Genomic DNA, 17474 nt, shown 5'->3' on the forward strand with positions numbered 1-17474 from the left:
TGCCTTTCTTTCCAGCTTAACACTGAACTGCTGATCAGAAATTAATATTGTCTGATACTGGGAGCACAGTTCCATGACAGGGAAGATAGAATTACATGCAGCCAGCACAAAGTGCAGTGATATGTATTCACCAGCGCTCTGTGCTCTCTTTCATGATCTGCCTCACTGGTTGGGAATCAGTGTTCTGTAAAATTTCACTTTCCAAATGTATATGGTCTTCTAAAACTAGGACTATTATTCTCTATACTAAAGCAAGCAAGCATCTGTGGTGGTTTGAGGTCACCACCTCCTCTGCTGAAGGTTGCAGCTCTTGTGGCTGTAGGGAATATGTGCCTCTGCCTTAAATATTGCTCTTCACAATCCAGCCTTCTGAAAATCCATGCTGTTGTTATCCACAGTTTAATAGCCTTCTTGATATCCCAAATCATCTGAGACTGAAACTGCTTTATGGCGGTGAAGAGAAACTTGCCTAAAACAAATAAAATAATTGGCAACCTGATTCATTGTCAGGATGTTCTCTTATACTCAGTTTTTTGAACAGGGTTTTGTAATGTATGCTCTAGGGCATGTCTTTGCTGTCACATAGATGAGCTATTGGTTCCAGCTACTACAGCAAAAATAGCTTTAGTGTTTTGCACTTGCTGTTCAAAGGGTCAAGTGCATTAATGTTCCTTACAGGCTTAGAAGAACTGCCTAGGTGCATGGTAGGCTTACTAAGTTTTGATGTAAAATCCAGACACCATCTTTATTTATAAGACCATATCGAAATAAGATGTCTGTTCAGGTGCTAGGACTCCAGATGCAGCTGTCAAACCACTGAATTTCATAACATGCCTCTAGGAACATAGGATCATGTAATATCCCAAGTTAGAGAGAACCCACAAGAATCATCACAGGCCCACCCCAAGAATCACACCACGTGCCTAAAAGCATTGTCTAACTGCTTCAGCTCTGGTGGGCTTGGTGCTGTGACCACTTCCCTGGGGAACCTGTTCCAGTGCCGTTTTCTTAAGACTCAACATAAACCTTCCTGACATAGCTTGAGGCCATTCCCTCAGGTCCTGTCACTGGTCACCAAAGAGAAGTGGTGCCTGCCCCTCTGCTTCCACTTGTGAGGGAGCTGTAGGCTGCAATGAAATCTCCCCTCAGTCTCCTCTTCTCCAAGCTGAACAAACCATGTGACCTCAGCTACCCCTCCTATGGCTTCCCCTCAAGGCCCTTAACTATCTTCATAGCCTTCCTTTGGACACTCCATAGTAGCTTTATATCTTTTTCTATTGTGGCACCCAAAACTGCACAAAGGGCTTGAGGTGAGGCTGCACGAGTGCAGAGTGGAGCAGGGCAATCCCAAACATACATGTTTACTCCTAATGTAGCATACGTGGAGCCTTTGTTCACTCTCTTATCAAAAGGATATTTGCTTAAAACCAAATCTTTCAGTAATAATGCAGCTGCTCACTCACTCTCCCCCAGTGGGATAGGGGAGAGAATCAAGAGAGTGAAAGGGAGAAAACTTGTGGGTCATGGTAAAGACAGTTTAACAGGTAAATCAAAGCTGCACATGCAAGCGAAGCAAAACCAAACAAGGAATTCATTCACCACTTCCCATGGGCAGGCAGGTGTTCAGCCATCCATAGGAAAACAGGGCTCCATCATGCGTAACAGTGACTTGGGAAGACAAACACCATCACTCCCAACATCCCCCCCTTCCGCCTTCTTTCTTCAGCTTTAAATGTTGAGCATGATGTCGTATAGTCGGAACCCCTTGCATCAGCAGGTTCACCTGAACCTGCTCTGTCCTCTCCCAACTTCTTGTGCACCCCCAGCCTCCTCACTGGTAGGTTGGGGTGAAACAGAAAAGGCCGTGACTCTGTGTATATGCTCGGCAGTAACTAAAACATCCCTGCATCAGGAATGCTGTTTCCAGCACAAGTTCAGAACACATCCCCTAACAGCTACTGTGAAGAAAATTAATTCTATCTCAGCCAAAACCAGCACAAACAGGTAGAAATTGGGGGATAAAAAGATCTTTGGTATGAGATCCCCTTTGCAAGTGACTGGCAGTTTACTTTGCTCAAGGCAACTAGAAGCTATTATGCAATGAGCTTTGATTGAGACAGGTCAAAATTGAATTGAGACTGTGGCATTGAAAAATGTCTTTCCTGTCCTGGCACCTGGTGTTGCTTTGGTGACGTGCACCATTTGAGGAGTATGAATATATCATTAGCAATGGGGTGGGGTGCTTCAGCATGTCATTAGTAATACTTATGGTACGAGCACTTTCGCCCACATCCTGGTGCCTTCCATATGTTATAATGTATGTCTGTAAGGACTACAGATCTTGGTCAGGGAGCTGAAAGTGTAACAGCGTTAAAGAAACAAAATCTTCCTTAATTGGTTTGGGCTCTTAACTGTCTCTTTCCTGTGTTTAACAGTAATCACTGAGGAAAATTGAGTATTGAATTCATTGAGTTGTGACCCTCTAACTGAGAACAAATGTTTTATCAAAAAATGCAGCTGATTTAGGTGGCTCATTGCCCTCAGTTCCATCTCTTACTGTCCTGTAGTGATGCTGAAAATGAGTAAATTTCTAGGCTCTGTAGTCTTGCACAGGAGGAACAAGGCAAGTCCTGTGTCCTGAATGGGAGTCATGTAGAGGAATCATCTGTAGTGTTTTTTTCAGAAGGATCTTTGGGGTGTTGAGAAGGGCCTCTTAACCATGTCAGAAAAGGTAACTGGGTCATATCAGGGCTTTCAGTGATGTCTGACACTGAGTTATTATTATTTTTTTTTAAAGGTCTGCTGAAGGTTATCTCGGGTGTTCTTCAACTTGGCAACATAGTCTTCAAGAAGGAGCGTAATACAGACCAAGCCTCTATGCCAGACAATACAGGTAACCAATCTCCTCTCCCCCACCAAAGAAAAGTGCAGAAAAAAGCCTACAGGAAGTGCTTGCAAGTAGGAGAATGTATTACAGTATGTATGGAATGCTGAAATCCTGTTTTTCTATAAGGTGAATTATTTGCCAAAGGAGCTGGCGTGCTCCATACAAATACACACTGTTTTACCAGGCGTGTGTTTGCAGCCACCCACGGGCAGGAATGTGGCACTGTTCTTGTGTCAGGGCTAGGCAGGAAGTACATGTGATGACCAGATGAAAAGGATTACTCTACTGGAATATGTGGAGTGTTTGTGTGTTTTAACCGAGCTGGAGTAATTGCTCCTTCAAACCTGTATTATCACACTTTAAGGAATCGTCTTTGCTGACATCGTAGGTAGTCCTGTAACTGTAAGAGTCAAGTGGTGGATAGTTTTATGGTGGGTATAAAGTATGTGTACATATTTTAATTGCACTGCCTGTTGTTGCATGTGTAAATAGTGCCATGTTTCATGTGATAGAACACTATCTGTTGGAAGATTTAACTCTTAGACCTTCATTGTAGATGTACTGCAGAAACAGAAAAGGTTGCTAATTTATCACTAAGTGTTTATTTTATAAGTGAAAATATGCTCTAACTGGCATTTTGCAGAGGAGAGCAAACCGTTTGGGTTTTGGATCTTGAATCTGAAATACAGAGCTGCCTCCAAGATTAATCAGTAGATGAAGACAGAACAATTAGCTAGATTAAGAAATCTATTATGTGATGTATTTTTAAATTGATTGCAGATGAATTTTCTAAAGCTTCCATGTTATGATTTAGTGTTATGAGTCTATTGCTTCAAATTTGCTCTTGTGGATTCTGGAGAAAATCAATAACCTGTAGAAAGGGTTGCCAGAGGGTTTTCTTGGATTTTTTTGGTTAGGAAGATACTTTGTCTCAGCAACCTGTTCTTCATTTTAACATTTTTTTATAAGCTGTTTCCTGGCTTTTGTAATTTTTTTTTCTGGAATGTTTTTCTTTTTCTCTTGTTTTCTGTGAGAAAAACAAAATAATATTAATCTCTCCATTTCCTCTTCTCATCTTCAGCGGCTCAGAAAGTGTCTCACCTTTTGGGTATCAATGTGACAGATTTCACTAGAGGTATCCTGACTCCTCGCATCAAAGTTGGACGAGATTATGTCCAGAAAGCTCAGACCAAAGAGCAGGTACGTGGTCTCTAAAAATGAACGGTCTCTAATCTTACCACTACAAAGCTAACAAGTGTATTAGAGATTTCCGTAGTGTTTATTAACCATCTTTATGACTACAGTGTATGGCAAACACACTTGAATAATGTAGCATATACATTTTTCCTAGTATTTGCTCATTTCATCTGTGTAAAGATAGAAATCACCCTGCCCCTATATCACTTTTTCTCAGCTTAAAAAAACAAAATAAAAAAAACACCCCCACCAAGTCCCCTAATTTTGGTGACTGGCTGTCCATAGGGAATAAGTTCTTTCAGTGTGGTGTGCAAGGGTGATATATTTGAGTTGGTGTAATACAAAAAGCACTATTTTTGAGTAGGTCAGCTACAAGGATGGAAAAATTTGCTTCTTACCCTTGAAATTAATTGAAAATTTTGTAAAGCTCTTGAGTCAGGTTGTGCTCAAGGTGAAGCCTGACCTAGGAGCTAGTGACTGCTTGAATGGAGCAAAACCCCTGTGCTTACTGCCCAACTTCTTTATGAACACATCCTTATTCTTTGGATAATGAAACATGCCCCCATAACATGGAAGGGATTGGGAAGAGACTGAAGAATAGAAACAGTCACAGGTTGTCTTTCCATGCTGCCGTTGTATTTTGATGTTTAATCTCTTAGTACACATAGTATTTATATCAAACACAGGTAGGGTAGTGTCAGGGAGGGATTTGGCTTCACAAATTCAAAGGTAAAATGTAACTCCTGATGTTTATCTTTTTGCTGCTTAGGCTGATTTTGCCATTGAAGCGCTGGCTAAAGCCACTTATGAACGTATGTTCCGGTGGCTGGTTATGCGGATCAACAAGGCGTTGGATAAGACCAAGCGACAGGGTGCATCCTTCATTGGAATCCTTGACATTGCTGGCTTTGAGATTTTTGAGGTAAGGAGATGTCAGGTCCTTGCACTGTAGGTTATTTATCCTTTCCTTACTGTTTGAAGAAATTTAGAAGTTTTGAAGAAATTTCCCTCGCTTTCCCTGCTCTGATTTTACATATGAGGATTAAAAGGGGACTTTCCAGTCCATATGCTTTTAGGAATTTGTCTTCAGGCTTCTGTTGCTTCCTCTTCGTATGAAGAGGACTTGTCAGCTCTGCATGTGTGAGAAAAACAGTCTTTTCTGTTCCTGGGTTAAGCAGCTGCAGTAATTCTTCTGCTGTTTACAACTAAACATTCTTTTGCAAAGCCTGAGGAACAAAGTGTATGAACTTCCCTAGGGACTGCAGCAGTGATGCAGCGGCACGTGACAGTACAGGCAGTTCATAACCAAAGGGGTTATTGACAATAGACTGTCTGCCCCACACAGAACATTGGCCTGAATTCCTGAACTACAGATACAATCTTTTGTGCTAAGAGAATAGTAGGTGTGTCTACAAAAGCAATTGTTCAAACATCTTTCTGCCTTTTTCTTCATTAGCTGAACTCCTTTGAGCAGTTGTGTATTAACTACACAAATGAAAAGTTGCAGCAGCTCTTTAACCACACCATGTTCATTCTGGAGCAAGAAGAGTACCAGAGGGAGGGCATAGAGTGGAATTTCATTGACTTTGGCCTGGATCTGCAGCCCTGCATTGACCTCATAGAGAAGCCGGTAAGCTTGTTGTTCTACCATGGAGCAGCAAGAAATGGCTGCACTGATTTTGTCACTGAGGACATCACCTCTACCTGTCGACTGGACACTGGACTTCTAGCTTTCATAATCTTCTACTGACACTGTGATGATTAGAAGCAGAAATGAACAGTTTCTTCTTTGTCTGAAAGTGTGTTACCAATAGAGCTGTTAGTTTCAGTTCTGTAGGAAACACTGCCTGAAAATAAATATAGTCAGCCATGTTTTCCTCTCACTAAATTGTCTTCATTTGTGTATATCTGCATAGTGCTAGATGTATGTATAGCTTACCATAAGTAGTGTGAACTTAGTTAACTACAGCTGTGATGAGAAGCTGTCAATCACTGTTACATTCATTCTGCTCTAATGAAACTTGAAAATTTATAAATTTCCTAATAGATGTTCCAGTAGTAAGGACTAGTTTGTGAAATTTTCACCTATGGCCTTCTGCATCTAGACACCTGGATATATTTAGAGAACAGTGTGATAATGTTTCTTGTATTAAAAAAAGATATTTTTTCCCCAAAAAACAACCTAGACAAATGTCACAGAAGAGACTTTATCATGAGAGTGGTCAGAATTCAGATGAGGATATTGAAGTATTAACAGTTTCTATTATTAAGGAAGTAGTTAAACTGATACCACACAGCAGGTGAATGTGATGTGGATCAAGCTTAGGAATCCTTTTTCTTTTTTCTCTAGCCATCTAAAGATGTTAGTTATTGGTGTAATCATGTATTTAATGATGTTGTGGTGTTTCCCTTCTTTAAGGCTGGGCCTCCTGGTATACTGGCCCTGCTGGATGAAGAGTGCTGGTTCCCAAAAGCAACAGACAAAAGCTTTGTGGAAAAAGTTGTGCAAGAACAAGGCACCCACCCCAAATTTCAGAAGCCAAAACAGCTGAAAGACAAAGCTGACTTCTGTATCATACATTATGCTGGCAAGGTAAAGAATAGCTGAAATGTGAACACTGGAATGTCTGCTGTATTTTGTAATATATAATCACGGCTTCTTAGAAATGGCTACTCACCGAAACAGTTGCCTATGAGAAACCACTGGAGGATTTCATGAAATTCTTCCATTACTATGGACCTTACAGTGCTTAAGGATATTTGCCTGCAAATTTATATATATATATATATATATGTCTATCTATCTATATATAATATCAAACTTGAAATACGTGTATATAGTTCAAGACACATCAAATTGACAGCATTTTAAATTTGTTCTCTGTGATTTGGTGAGATTAGAGGTGCTTTTCAGAAACCTGCATCAAGACTCGATCAGCAAAAATGATAATGCAGTTATTTTGTGTCACGCTTTGGGTGGTGCAAACTAGCATGGCAAATCCATTCCCTTTACTGACAGAACAGAACTTGCAGCTGTTAGTAAGGGTTTGAAATCCGTAGGTATGCTTACTTTGATGGCAAATCCAAGAATGATTAGGTAATCTGTTTTTGATTTTGCAAACCTCAGCTACTTTTACAGACTGCGCCAGATGTTGATGCATCTTGGGGTGCAGAAAATTGCCCCCCAATTTTCTTGATGTGTTTGTCTTCTCCAGGTGGATTATAAGGCAGATGAATGGCTGATGAAGAACATGGATCCGCTGAACGATAATATCGCTACTCTTCTCCACCAGTCGTCGGATAAGTTTGTGTCTGAGCTGTGGAAAGATGGTATGTAATTAACCTTAATTTCATTTGTTTTGTCTTATTTTATGTGGAAGAGTTTGTTTGATCATCAGAAGTCTATGATGAGCTGTGTTGCTTTTTTTCCTCTGAAGACTAAGCCACCAAGATGAGCGTTATCTGGAACATCCTTTGCTTAGATTATGGTATTTCATTAAAACTTCACTTTAACTTAAGAGAAAGGCTCAACTGACATTAAGCTTCCTGAATATATATCACAATTATTTCTCAAAACCAAGAATACCAGGATAAAATATGAATGTGCCATTATGTCCCAGCAGCTTGCATAGCTGCAACACTCAAACTCAAAATCTGTTTTCATTCCTGCAACTAGCGTGCTCCTTCTGCAGTGTTGTTCAGTATTTTACTCTATCTTCTCTGGGTTTATCTGCTTTTGAGTCTTACTGTTACTGTCACTTTCTGTGGTAGGTTTTCTTTGACGTCTCTGTCTGTTGCAGAGATGCAGAAGGTTCAGAGAGCCTATTTCTATCAACACTTTCCTATTCTTCATCTAGAACCAGGTGACTGAGAAACCCAGCTGTCGTGTCATGTGTGTGATGCATCCTAGAGCCATGCAAGAAATGCTTCCGTTAACTTCTCTCTGTCCCTTTGTCATACCTGCCTGTCTTTCTTGTTCATTTCCTCTGCTTTGTGCTAGTAGCTCCTCATGGAATTTTAAGCAAAACTCACCTTACTAGTGGATACAAGAAAAATAGGGATGTATTGAGGTGCTAAAAGTTGCTCTTGCAAGACTTGGATAGGAACAGCTAAAGGCAAGTCCCTGACAACTGTCTGAATGTAGAGCTAGCAAGGCTGTATTTCTTGCAAGATTTGGAAGGAAGATTTCCAAGACTGCATATGAACTGAAATCCAGTTTAACATTAGTTCTGGTATTGGGATTTAACGTCAGCAACTGATCATTTAAAAGAAAGTTAGTTTGGCAGAGGAACTTATACTGGATCAAAAATGGTTGTCAGCAAGCTGTGCCTCTCAAGGCCTTTGCTGTGTGACACTCCGTTTGGACTTGAAATGTCAACTGACTATGGCTTATCAGTTTTCATTTATTGTTCTTAGCTGGATCTCCTGTTGCAAGTGACTGTCCGTTTTGCCATCTTGATGTAGATTGCAGGGCTCAAGATTTTTAAGAGGATTGTTACAGCCACAATCTGGGACACACTTCTGTGGATTTCCCTGTGATGTCATCTAGTAACATAACCTTCTTTTCTTTCTGATAAAGCAACCTTGACCCTGTTCTAACAGCTGCTCTAGAAGTGAGCAGTTCTAAATTAACATTAACTGTAAATCAGAATATTCTTTCTTGTTTATTCTTTTGTAGAAATGTCTCTTAGCAGTTGTGGGGTTTTTTTTTTAATCAGAAGACAGTTGAACACAAACTGGTGTGTTTTCTGAAGTGAAGATTGGGAGCCTGAGCGTAGTCATCAACCAACCAAGATAGTGAAAAGTAGCTTGAAGCACTTAATAAAAATGTACCAGGGGTATGGAAATTTATAGTGATACAGTTGGCTTTTGTTGGATGGGTGAATTTTTTTCTCCATGTAGAAAAGCAATGGGAAACAGTAGTGCTTTAGTTTCTTTTTGCCCCTGCTACTGTCATATCCAGCTGGCTTCTGTTGCGGGGAAATAAAAAAAAAATAAAAAAAGAAAGGGTCTGTGGAGTCCATCCATCAAGGCGATGACTTTGTTAGTGCTTGCATGTCACTGTGACATGGTGGAGAAACTGTTGGGGCAGGAAGTTCTGACTCTCTCCCAGTGGTATTGTTCATGTCTGTCACAGAATACTTGTACTCCAAAACCAACTCAAACAGTGGCATATTCAGGTTTGGTTTCTATCATGCCTTTTACCATGTTTGTTCAGTTCACAAGTGGGTATGGCTTTTCTGATCACCAGTCCTGCCTGTAATGCGAGAGTGAAGCTGGGCTTTTTCTCTGTCTGTGGCCTCTTCTGGATCAGAGTTAACTAATAGTTGACTCTGCTGGGCTAGGAGCTAGAACTTTTGGTTTGTTGTTTTCCATTGTAAGCTAAGCAAGTAGAAGCATCTGAAACTCACTTCTAGATTGCTCTTCCAGAGCTGCCATCCAGGGCATCAGTAGAATATGTTTGGGAGTAAGTTTGACTCCATCAATCAAACTTCCTGTAGTGAGCTGATGCTTTCTTTTCCTTCCTGCTCCTATCCCTGCACAAGTTCTGTACAGGAGTCGACATCTGTGTAGAGATGAAGCAAAAAGGATCCTGCAGCTCCTCTCATTGATCCTGTTCTACCCAGATGTTCCTTGTATGTTCCAGTGCTTCCTTTGTTTGTGCCCGAATTTTAACACTCTTTCTTGTGCTCTCTCTAGTTGACCGTATTGTTGGGCTGGATCAGGTAGCTGGTATGTCAGATACAGCGTTGCCAGGGGCCTTTAAAACCAGGAAGGGTATGTTCCGAACAGTGGGACAGCTCTATAAAGAACAGCTGGCTAAACTGATGGCTACCTTGAGGAACACCAACCCCAACTTCGTCCGTTGCATTATCCCCAACCATGAGAAGAAGGTACAGTCAAAACAGCACAGCTCAGGCAGTCGTACCTGGGCTTCCTGGGGCGTGTGGCTGGGTTGCTGTCTTTTGTCAGGTTTTGCAAAAGATCTTGAAGAGGTCCTGTTTTCTCAGAGTATCTTTTTAAGGTTGTCCTAAATAACTGTACACTTGCTAAAATTTTGGAGACTGATCTTTGCAGTTCTTCATAAGGTGGCATTAAAGCTTTCAGTTGTTTCTAACTGGAAAAGAGAGAACTGACTGCTTTACAAAAAAGAGGGAGAGGCAAGGGGGTAAGCCCCTTTTGTAAAAGCTTTGTGGTATTTATAAAATCTACGTTTTCCTCACTAGGCTGGAAAACTAGATCCCCACTTGGTCCTCGACCAGCTTCGCTGTAACGGAGTGCTGGAGGGAATCCGCATTTGTCGTCAAGGTTTCCCCAACAGAGTCGTATTCCAGGAATTCAGACAAAGGTGAGCCCTAGAAAAGAATCTGAAGCAGTCTTTGCCCTGGCAAAGTCAAGACATAAGTAGAAAAATTGAAGTATTTTATTTCAACTAGATGACTATTTTTTCAAAGGCAACACATCTGTATCTTGGTATTCCCTGGCACTAAGCCTTCTGAAAGCATCTTTGATTTCTCTAGTAGGGATGTAGTTAAGGTGAGGTGTAGAGGACTCTATCCAAGACTGATCCTTCATGCTCTTTTGAATAGAGATGGAATTTTTTCCTGTAAACTGTCAAACTCATAATGGCATAGGAATGCATACTGATTTATTTCATTTGTTGTTGTTTTAAATATATACTTGTGTAACTGGTCTGATGCTTTCTCGTTTTCAGATATGAAATCTTAACTCCAAATGCAATTCCCAAAGGATTTATGGATGGAAAGCAGGCTTGTGTGCTGATGGTAAGACATCCCAGAAATTCTATTGAATAGAATAAGCTTTAGGAGTGTGATTTAAAAGTTAGAGTTGTGAATGCTAAATATATCAGACCAAAATTCCAAAGTCAAATGTTTTGTCTGAGAGAGGGGTGCAAAAAGCCTTCTCTTGGCTTCATGGATGGAGGCTTTTGGCTAGCATGAGGTTCAGTAATCTTAGGCAAAGAGGATCTTTCTGTTTCCACGGATGCATATGCTTTGAGATGCCAGCAGTGTTCACAGAATCCAAATGCTTAGAAGCAATAATGTTATCTTTAGCACATGCCTAAAGTATAAGCCTCAATAAACTTTTTGTAATGGCCTGCTGTTGACAAATGCTTTTGGTGAAGGCTCCAATTAATTTCTGCAGAATTGCCCGCTTCAAAGGAAAAGCTTTGGCTCTGCCTTGATGGCTAGGGAAGACTGAATTGAATTTGGCTGTAAGGGATTCCCTTTTTTTCTGTCTGAAGGGAATATAGCACATTATTCTTAACTATTATAAGCATTGACAGCAAATCCTTTGCAGGAAGGTTGGGTTGTGGTGTCTTTTTTTGACGAAGATTAGGGCTGGGAAAAGTGATTAGGAAGGCTCAACAGATATGTTTCCTCTAGGAAAGGAAGAGGGCTCTCAGGACTAGACATGTTCCTTACAACTTCCTTGTATTCTGGCTACTTGATGTGATATTGTATAAAACAGTGATTTCTGTCATGTTTTCTGTCTGTGGTTGCCTCCATTTCATGCTGGGCTTGGTTGAGCTTGAGCTTCTCTTAATTGGGACAGAGCAGGAGTTGGGAGTTAGCAACTTTGGTTGGCCTGAGCGGCTCATTGTAGGGAAGGGATGTCATACAGTTGTGGGACACAAATAGGTTCTGTGATGTTTCACATGAAGCAGCCTTTCCAGGACATGAATTCTTCTCTCTCTCATTTTAGATCAAAGCATTGGAGCTGGATTCCAACCTTTACAGAATTGGACAGAGTAAAGTGTTTTTCAGAGCTGGAGTCCTTGCTCATCTTGAAGAAGAGAGAGACCTGAAGATCACAGATGTCATTATTGGCTTCCAAGCATGCTGCAGAGGCTACCTGGCCAGAAAGTAAGGATCATAATTTTTAAAGTGCATGTTTCTCCTATTCATGTACAAGTTTATCTTCAAAAAAAGGTAGCTAGAAATTATTTTTTGCCAGAAAGGTCATGATTTATTCGTTGGTCCTTTAGGGCTTTTTCATCTCTGTAAGGCCAGACTTCTGGCACCTGCCAGATTCTCTGTGTTCAGCTATCCCAGAAACTACCTGAGCAGTGAAGTCTGTTCCTCTTTATAAGAATGCTATGCAGCAGACCAGGTTTTTGACAGAAGTGCTGCAAATTGCAGAGGTGAAAATGAGAAGGTCTTAATACAGTACTGATCCAGGAGGTCTAGGGGTTCTCTTAAGCTATATAGGCAGGGCTGCAAATGGTACAGTTGTAAGAACAAAAGCAGTACCTCTCAGTTTGGTGGGAAAACACATCTCTGTTCCTGATCTCCCTTTCTGCAAATGAAAATATGAGGCTTTTCAGATTAGAATACATTAGGGAAAAATTTATTAAATAGGAAATTGAACAAAGAAAAGAATAGCCACTCTTACCTGAGCAGAAAAAAACTTGAAAAGAGAGAAAGTTCACTGAAAACATTGCTGTTTTTTTAGGAGAGAACCTTCTAAAGAAAAAACATAGAAGTATTTAAGAGAGGGCTTGCTGGTGAGAATTGTGTGCTGCTGTGTTCCTTTGTCTGACTTCCCCTTACTTTGCAGAGCCTTTGCCAAGCGCCAGCAGCAATTGACAGCTATGAAAGTGCTTCAGAGAAACTGTGCTGCTTATTTGAAACTGCGGAACTGGCAGTGGTGGAGATTGTTCACCAAGGTAGTATTTTTCCCTTTGCAATTTCAACAGTTTGGTTGTGATTTCAGCTTCTCAGGTTGAACCAGAGCACAAAAATCACTCTCTCTGCAATTGGGCTGGCTTGAAACTGCACTGTGATTTATTTAAACAGGGAATATCATAGTGTATTTTATAGCTATGCAAAATGTCTGCATAAATCAGATACAAGGCTATATCCAAGCAATGTTGTGGGAAAGCAGAAGTAATCTTTTAATAGTTTATGGCTAAGCAGAGTAAAGGAATCACTTGCTTTGATGGTGTGGAAGTTCAGAGAGTCACTTGCCATGTGGCTGGTCAGTTTAGCTGGGCAAAAATTATTATTATGGGGGTGACTTGCCATCTCTTTGTCCAGGGTTGCAAAAGTGAAGGGAAAGCGTTGAGGTCTGATCTTGCTGTAATACTTGTAGATATTTTACCTTTACAAAGACAGTGAACATATGAAGAAGTGGTTTCTTTTCTCAATCTATTTAGATTTCTTGCTTTTTAGCCTTGAGACTTTGCATCTAAATGAGAGTTGAGAGCAGAGTTCAAACTTTTCTTCTCCTTCCTGTGAAATTACTTCTAAGGGGTTTTGATGGGGTAGGCACAGAGATGAGTGGTGTTTGGGTTTTTTTTATAGAATTACCAAGTAGTTTGGGTTGGAAGGGATCTTTAAACGTAATCTAACCCAACCCCCTTGCAATGAACAGGGACATCTTCAACTAGATCAGTTTGCTTAGACTTGACCTTGAATTTCCACGGATGAGGCATCCATTCACCACTTCTCTAGAAAACCTGTTCCAGTGTTTCACCACCCTCATTGTAAAAAATTCCATCCTTGTATATAGTCTAAATCTACCCTCTATTAATTTAAAGCTATGATTCCTTGTCCTATCACAATGGGCTTCCTAAAAAGTTTGGCCCCTTGATTTTTAGAAACCCTGTTTAAATACTGGCAGGTGCTATAAGATCTCCCTGGATCATTCTCTTCTCCAGACTGAAAAACTCCAGCTCTCTCAGCCTGTCTTCATAGGAGAGGTGCTCCAGCCCTCTGATCATTTTTGTGACACTCCTCTGGACTCACTCTAGCAGGCTGAGTACCCCAGACCTGGACACAGTCAGTACTCCAGATGGAATCTCACCAGATTAGAGGGACAGAATCCCCTCCCTTGACCTGCTGACCACACTGCTTTTGATGCAGTCCAAGACACAACTGGCTTTCTGGGCTGTAAGAGCACACTGCCAGCTCATGTCCAGTTTTTCATCTACCAGAAACCTCCGTGTCCTTCTCCATAGGGATGCTCCCAATCCCTTCATCCCTCAGCCTATATTGATGACAGGGGATTGCCCTGACCTAGGTTCAGGACCTTGCACTTGGCCTCATTGAAACTCATGAGATTCCCATGGGCCCACTTCTCAGGTTGTCCAGGTCCCTCTGGTTGGCATCCTGTGCGTCAGTGGCACTGCTCGGCTTGGTGTCATTTGCAAATTTACCGAGGGTGCACTCGATCCCTTCATCTGTGTCATTAACAAAGATATTAAATAACATTGGTCCCAGTAAGGACTCCTGAGGGAACCACTTGTCACCAGTCTCCATCTGGACATTGAGCTGGTGACTATTACCCTCTGGATTTAACCACACAGCCTGTTCCTGATTCACCAAACACTCCACCCATCAAATCCATATCTCTTCAATTTAGAGAGAAGGGTGTTTTGGGGGACTGGGTCAAAGGCCTTACAGAAGCCCACATATATGACATTGACTTAGATGTGAATTTCCCCACTATATGGCAATTTTTTTTATTCTCTTACTATTACTACTTAACCCTTGAGGGTCTGGAAATTACTGAACCCTTTCATTATGCATCCCATTCCACGGGAATAGATGGACAGACAGAAAGTGTGCTCTTGACAGAGTAGATGATATCTAGTCCTCTGACTCACTCAGTGTTCACAAAAAAGAACTGGTCAGTCCTTCATATATGACACTTATGTAAAATGGTTTTTTATTCAGTTCTTATCAAGTGCAAGAGCATTTTTTTGTGTTTCCCTTGTTCCTTACATACATCTCATTCCCTTGGTTTCCCTTTCAGGTGAAGCCCCTTCTGCAAGTAAGCAGACAGGAAGAGGAGATGATGGCCAAAGAAGAAGAACTGATAAAAGTCAAGGAGAAGCAGATAGCCGCAGAAAATAGGCTGTCTGAGATGGAGACCTTCCAGGCTCAGGTGAGTTTGAAAATATGACATGTAAAAGTTGTTCTCTCTATACTTGTCCAACTGCTTGAGAGCACCTCCTTTGCTTTCTTGGTCTGATGGACAAGCTGCAGGATTGCAACTTGCTGAAACGTGTGACTTGGCTGCCAACTTGGTCAATTTCCTTTGCCCCTCTTCCCAGCTTAGTTCCTTCAGCAGGTCATTTTGTACAGTGACCACCTATTATTGTTCTAGAGGCATTATGTGAAGAAAAGGCTCCTTTGGCCGTGTATTATAGCAAGCTGGTTGAATTCAATCTCATCATTTATGGAATCCTTTCTGTTTGGAACACAGAAGGTGGAATCAGGATTGTTTTTCTGTAGGGATGATAATTATTCGTTACTTTTGCAGGGGCAAACAGACAGTGTCCTTATTTCAAATGGATATGATCTTGAGAAATTTGTGAAGGCTAACATGATACGGGGTTGCATCATGTGGTTTGTGAAGGAGAACCAACACTTGAAACTGTGATTTGATATTTAGCTTTTGATTAGCAGCAGGAGAGTGCTGCAGTGCTTAAAACTGTAACCGTGGAATGCAGGAACACATAACTTCACTTAACACAGATTGCTAAGTGCTTTGGTAAGTTGGAACTTGTCTTATTTGTGGCTTTGCATCCAACGTAGCTAATGGCAGAGAAGATGCAGCTGCAGGAACAGTTGCAAGCAGAAACCGAACTCTGTGCTGAAGCTGAGGAGATAAGAGCCCGCCTGACAGCCAAGAAACAAGAACTGGAGGAGATATGTCATGACCTGGAAGCAAGGGTGGAGGAAGAGGAAGAACGGTGTCAACATCTTCAGGCTGAAAAGAAGAAAATGCAGCAGAACATCCAGGTAATGCCTTAGGAATGCTATCTCTTGTCAGTAAGAGTAGAGTAAAGATTAGAGTGGTTCTTTAACTCAGTTTGGAGGGAAACGAAAGAGAGAGCGGGGGGGAAAAAAAGGCATAGAAAAATCTATGAGTGGAAACAGCAATAGAATGCAGCGATTCTGCTGCTGAGCCTGAGGCGTTCAGTCGGTCATCTGGAACGAGCTGTCCCATTCTTGAAGATGACAGCCACTTCTCAAATAATTAGACAAGTCTTTGTTTTGTTTTAGGAAAGGTATTGTTCTTTTGCAAAATATAGCATTGTGTATTCTGCCAGAAAACCTGCTGGTTAGGATGCAGTATGTTGCATTAAGTCATGACAGAGATGTCACTCTAGGAGCTACTAATAAAACCTTGAAAGAAGGGTGAAGAACCCTTCCATTTCAGTATTGCCCCTGTGCTGTTACATGGGTAGGTGAGCAGCACTGACCAATATCTTCCTTTTCTGTGGGTGTCATGAAGGAACTAGAGGAGCAGCTCGAAGAAGAGGAAAGTGCAAGGCAGAAGCTGCAGCTAGAAAAAGTGACCACAGAAGCCAAATTGAAGAAACTGGAAGAAGATGTGCTAGTTCTGGAAGATCAGAATCTCAAATTGGCTAAGGTAAGACTCCTGCAGCTTTTTCTACAGGCTAAAAATATACAGGTGTTTCTCTAAGAGCCACCTCCAAAGGCTGACCCTTCCCCTCTTACAGGGAAATTTATTAATTAGGTCAGTGTTGTATTTGAGAATTTTGACCTAAATTTTAGAAATTAGCTGACTGCTTATATTCTTGACAGTCACTATTGTGTGATGTTTAAGTAGCCTTGACTAAGTAATGATCCATGAGCAAACATTTTCTGATACATTGTTATGCCAAGCCGTATCAAGTTATTTCATTAGCAGATTTCCCTTTCAGTTTTGAAAGGACCATCAAATAAAAATCTTTAATTTAAATTCAAATTTATTTGAAAACTGTCTGTGATTCTGAAAGGATTTCTTTCTTTCCGAGTTTGTAGCAAGAGTAGGCACTCATGACATTGACATGTATAAGCACAGTCAGCTCTGAAAAAACATCCTGTAATCCCAGCAACTGCTTTGACACTGCCCTCCCAATTTTACAGGAAAAGAAACTGTTGGAAGACAGAATGTCTGAATTTACAACAAACCTGACAGAGGAAGAGGAGAAATCTAAGAGTTTAGCCAAACTCAAGAATAAGCATGAGGCCATGATCACAGACCTTGAAGGTGGTTTTGGTTTTGTTTTGTTTTGTTTTTTTTAATTAAAGACAGATTCTGCGAAGACCTTGTCTAATTAGTTTTAGGTGGTTTCTTTTTAAAATTTGTTGAACTTCTGTTTAATTTCTAGAGTTTTAGTCCTCCCCAGTTTCTGAGGGGTTAAAAATCAGTCCATAGTGTGTAAGCTATTGATTGATTTGATAGAGCTGTGCTGGCTGAAGGTTATGTGCCTTGTCAGCTGAGCCCTTGATCTAAATAAAAATCCTCTCTAATGCAGTAGGCCAATGGAGAAGAGAGGCTGGTTCTCTTTCTTCTCCTGCTGTGGAAGTGTCTCCACTTTTCTGCTTCCAGCAGCATCAGTCTGTCA

At 41.0% G+C, this 17474-nt stretch overlaps 1 protein-coding gene across 1 annotated transcript in view; it reads left to right on the forward strand.

Annotated features, from left to right (window-relative positions):
- MYH9 (myosin heavy chain 9) overlaps nt 1-17474 on the forward strand; it is a 71384-nt gene that overhangs the window by 40500 nt on the left and 13410 nt on the right. The window contains exons 10-24 of the mRNA XM_027879548.1: nt 2798-2893; nt 3969-4087; nt 4854-5006; nt 5541-5714; nt 6504-6677; nt 7300-7414; nt 9785-9978; nt 10312-10433; nt 10800-10869; nt 11813-11973; nt 12668-12776; nt 14867-14998; nt 15652-15858; nt 16355-16492; nt 16993-17116. Of these exons, the coding sequence (XP_027735349.1) occupies nt 2798-2893; nt 3969-4087; nt 4854-5006; nt 5541-5714; nt 6504-6677; nt 7300-7414; nt 9785-9978; nt 10312-10433; nt 10800-10869; nt 11813-11973; nt 12668-12776; nt 14867-14998; nt 15652-15858; nt 16355-16492; nt 16993-17116 (2088 nt within the window). The remainder of the gene's footprint in view (nt 1-2797; nt 2894-3968; nt 4088-4853; nt 5007-5540; nt 5715-6503; nt 6678-7299; nt 7415-9784; nt 9979-10311; nt 10434-10799; nt 10870-11812; nt 11974-12667; nt 12777-14866; nt 14999-15651; nt 15859-16354; nt 16493-16992; nt 17117-17474) is intronic.

The sequence above is a fragment of the Empidonax traillii genome, unplaced genomic scaffold (genome assembly GCF_003031625.1).
Source record: "Empidonax traillii isolate 1590-97213 ecotype Southwest subspecies unplaced genomic scaffold, ASM303162v1 scaffold55:size2822071, whole genome shotgun sequence".
NCBI lineage: Eukaryota > Metazoa > Chordata > Aves > Passeriformes > Tyrannidae > Empidonax > Empidonax traillii.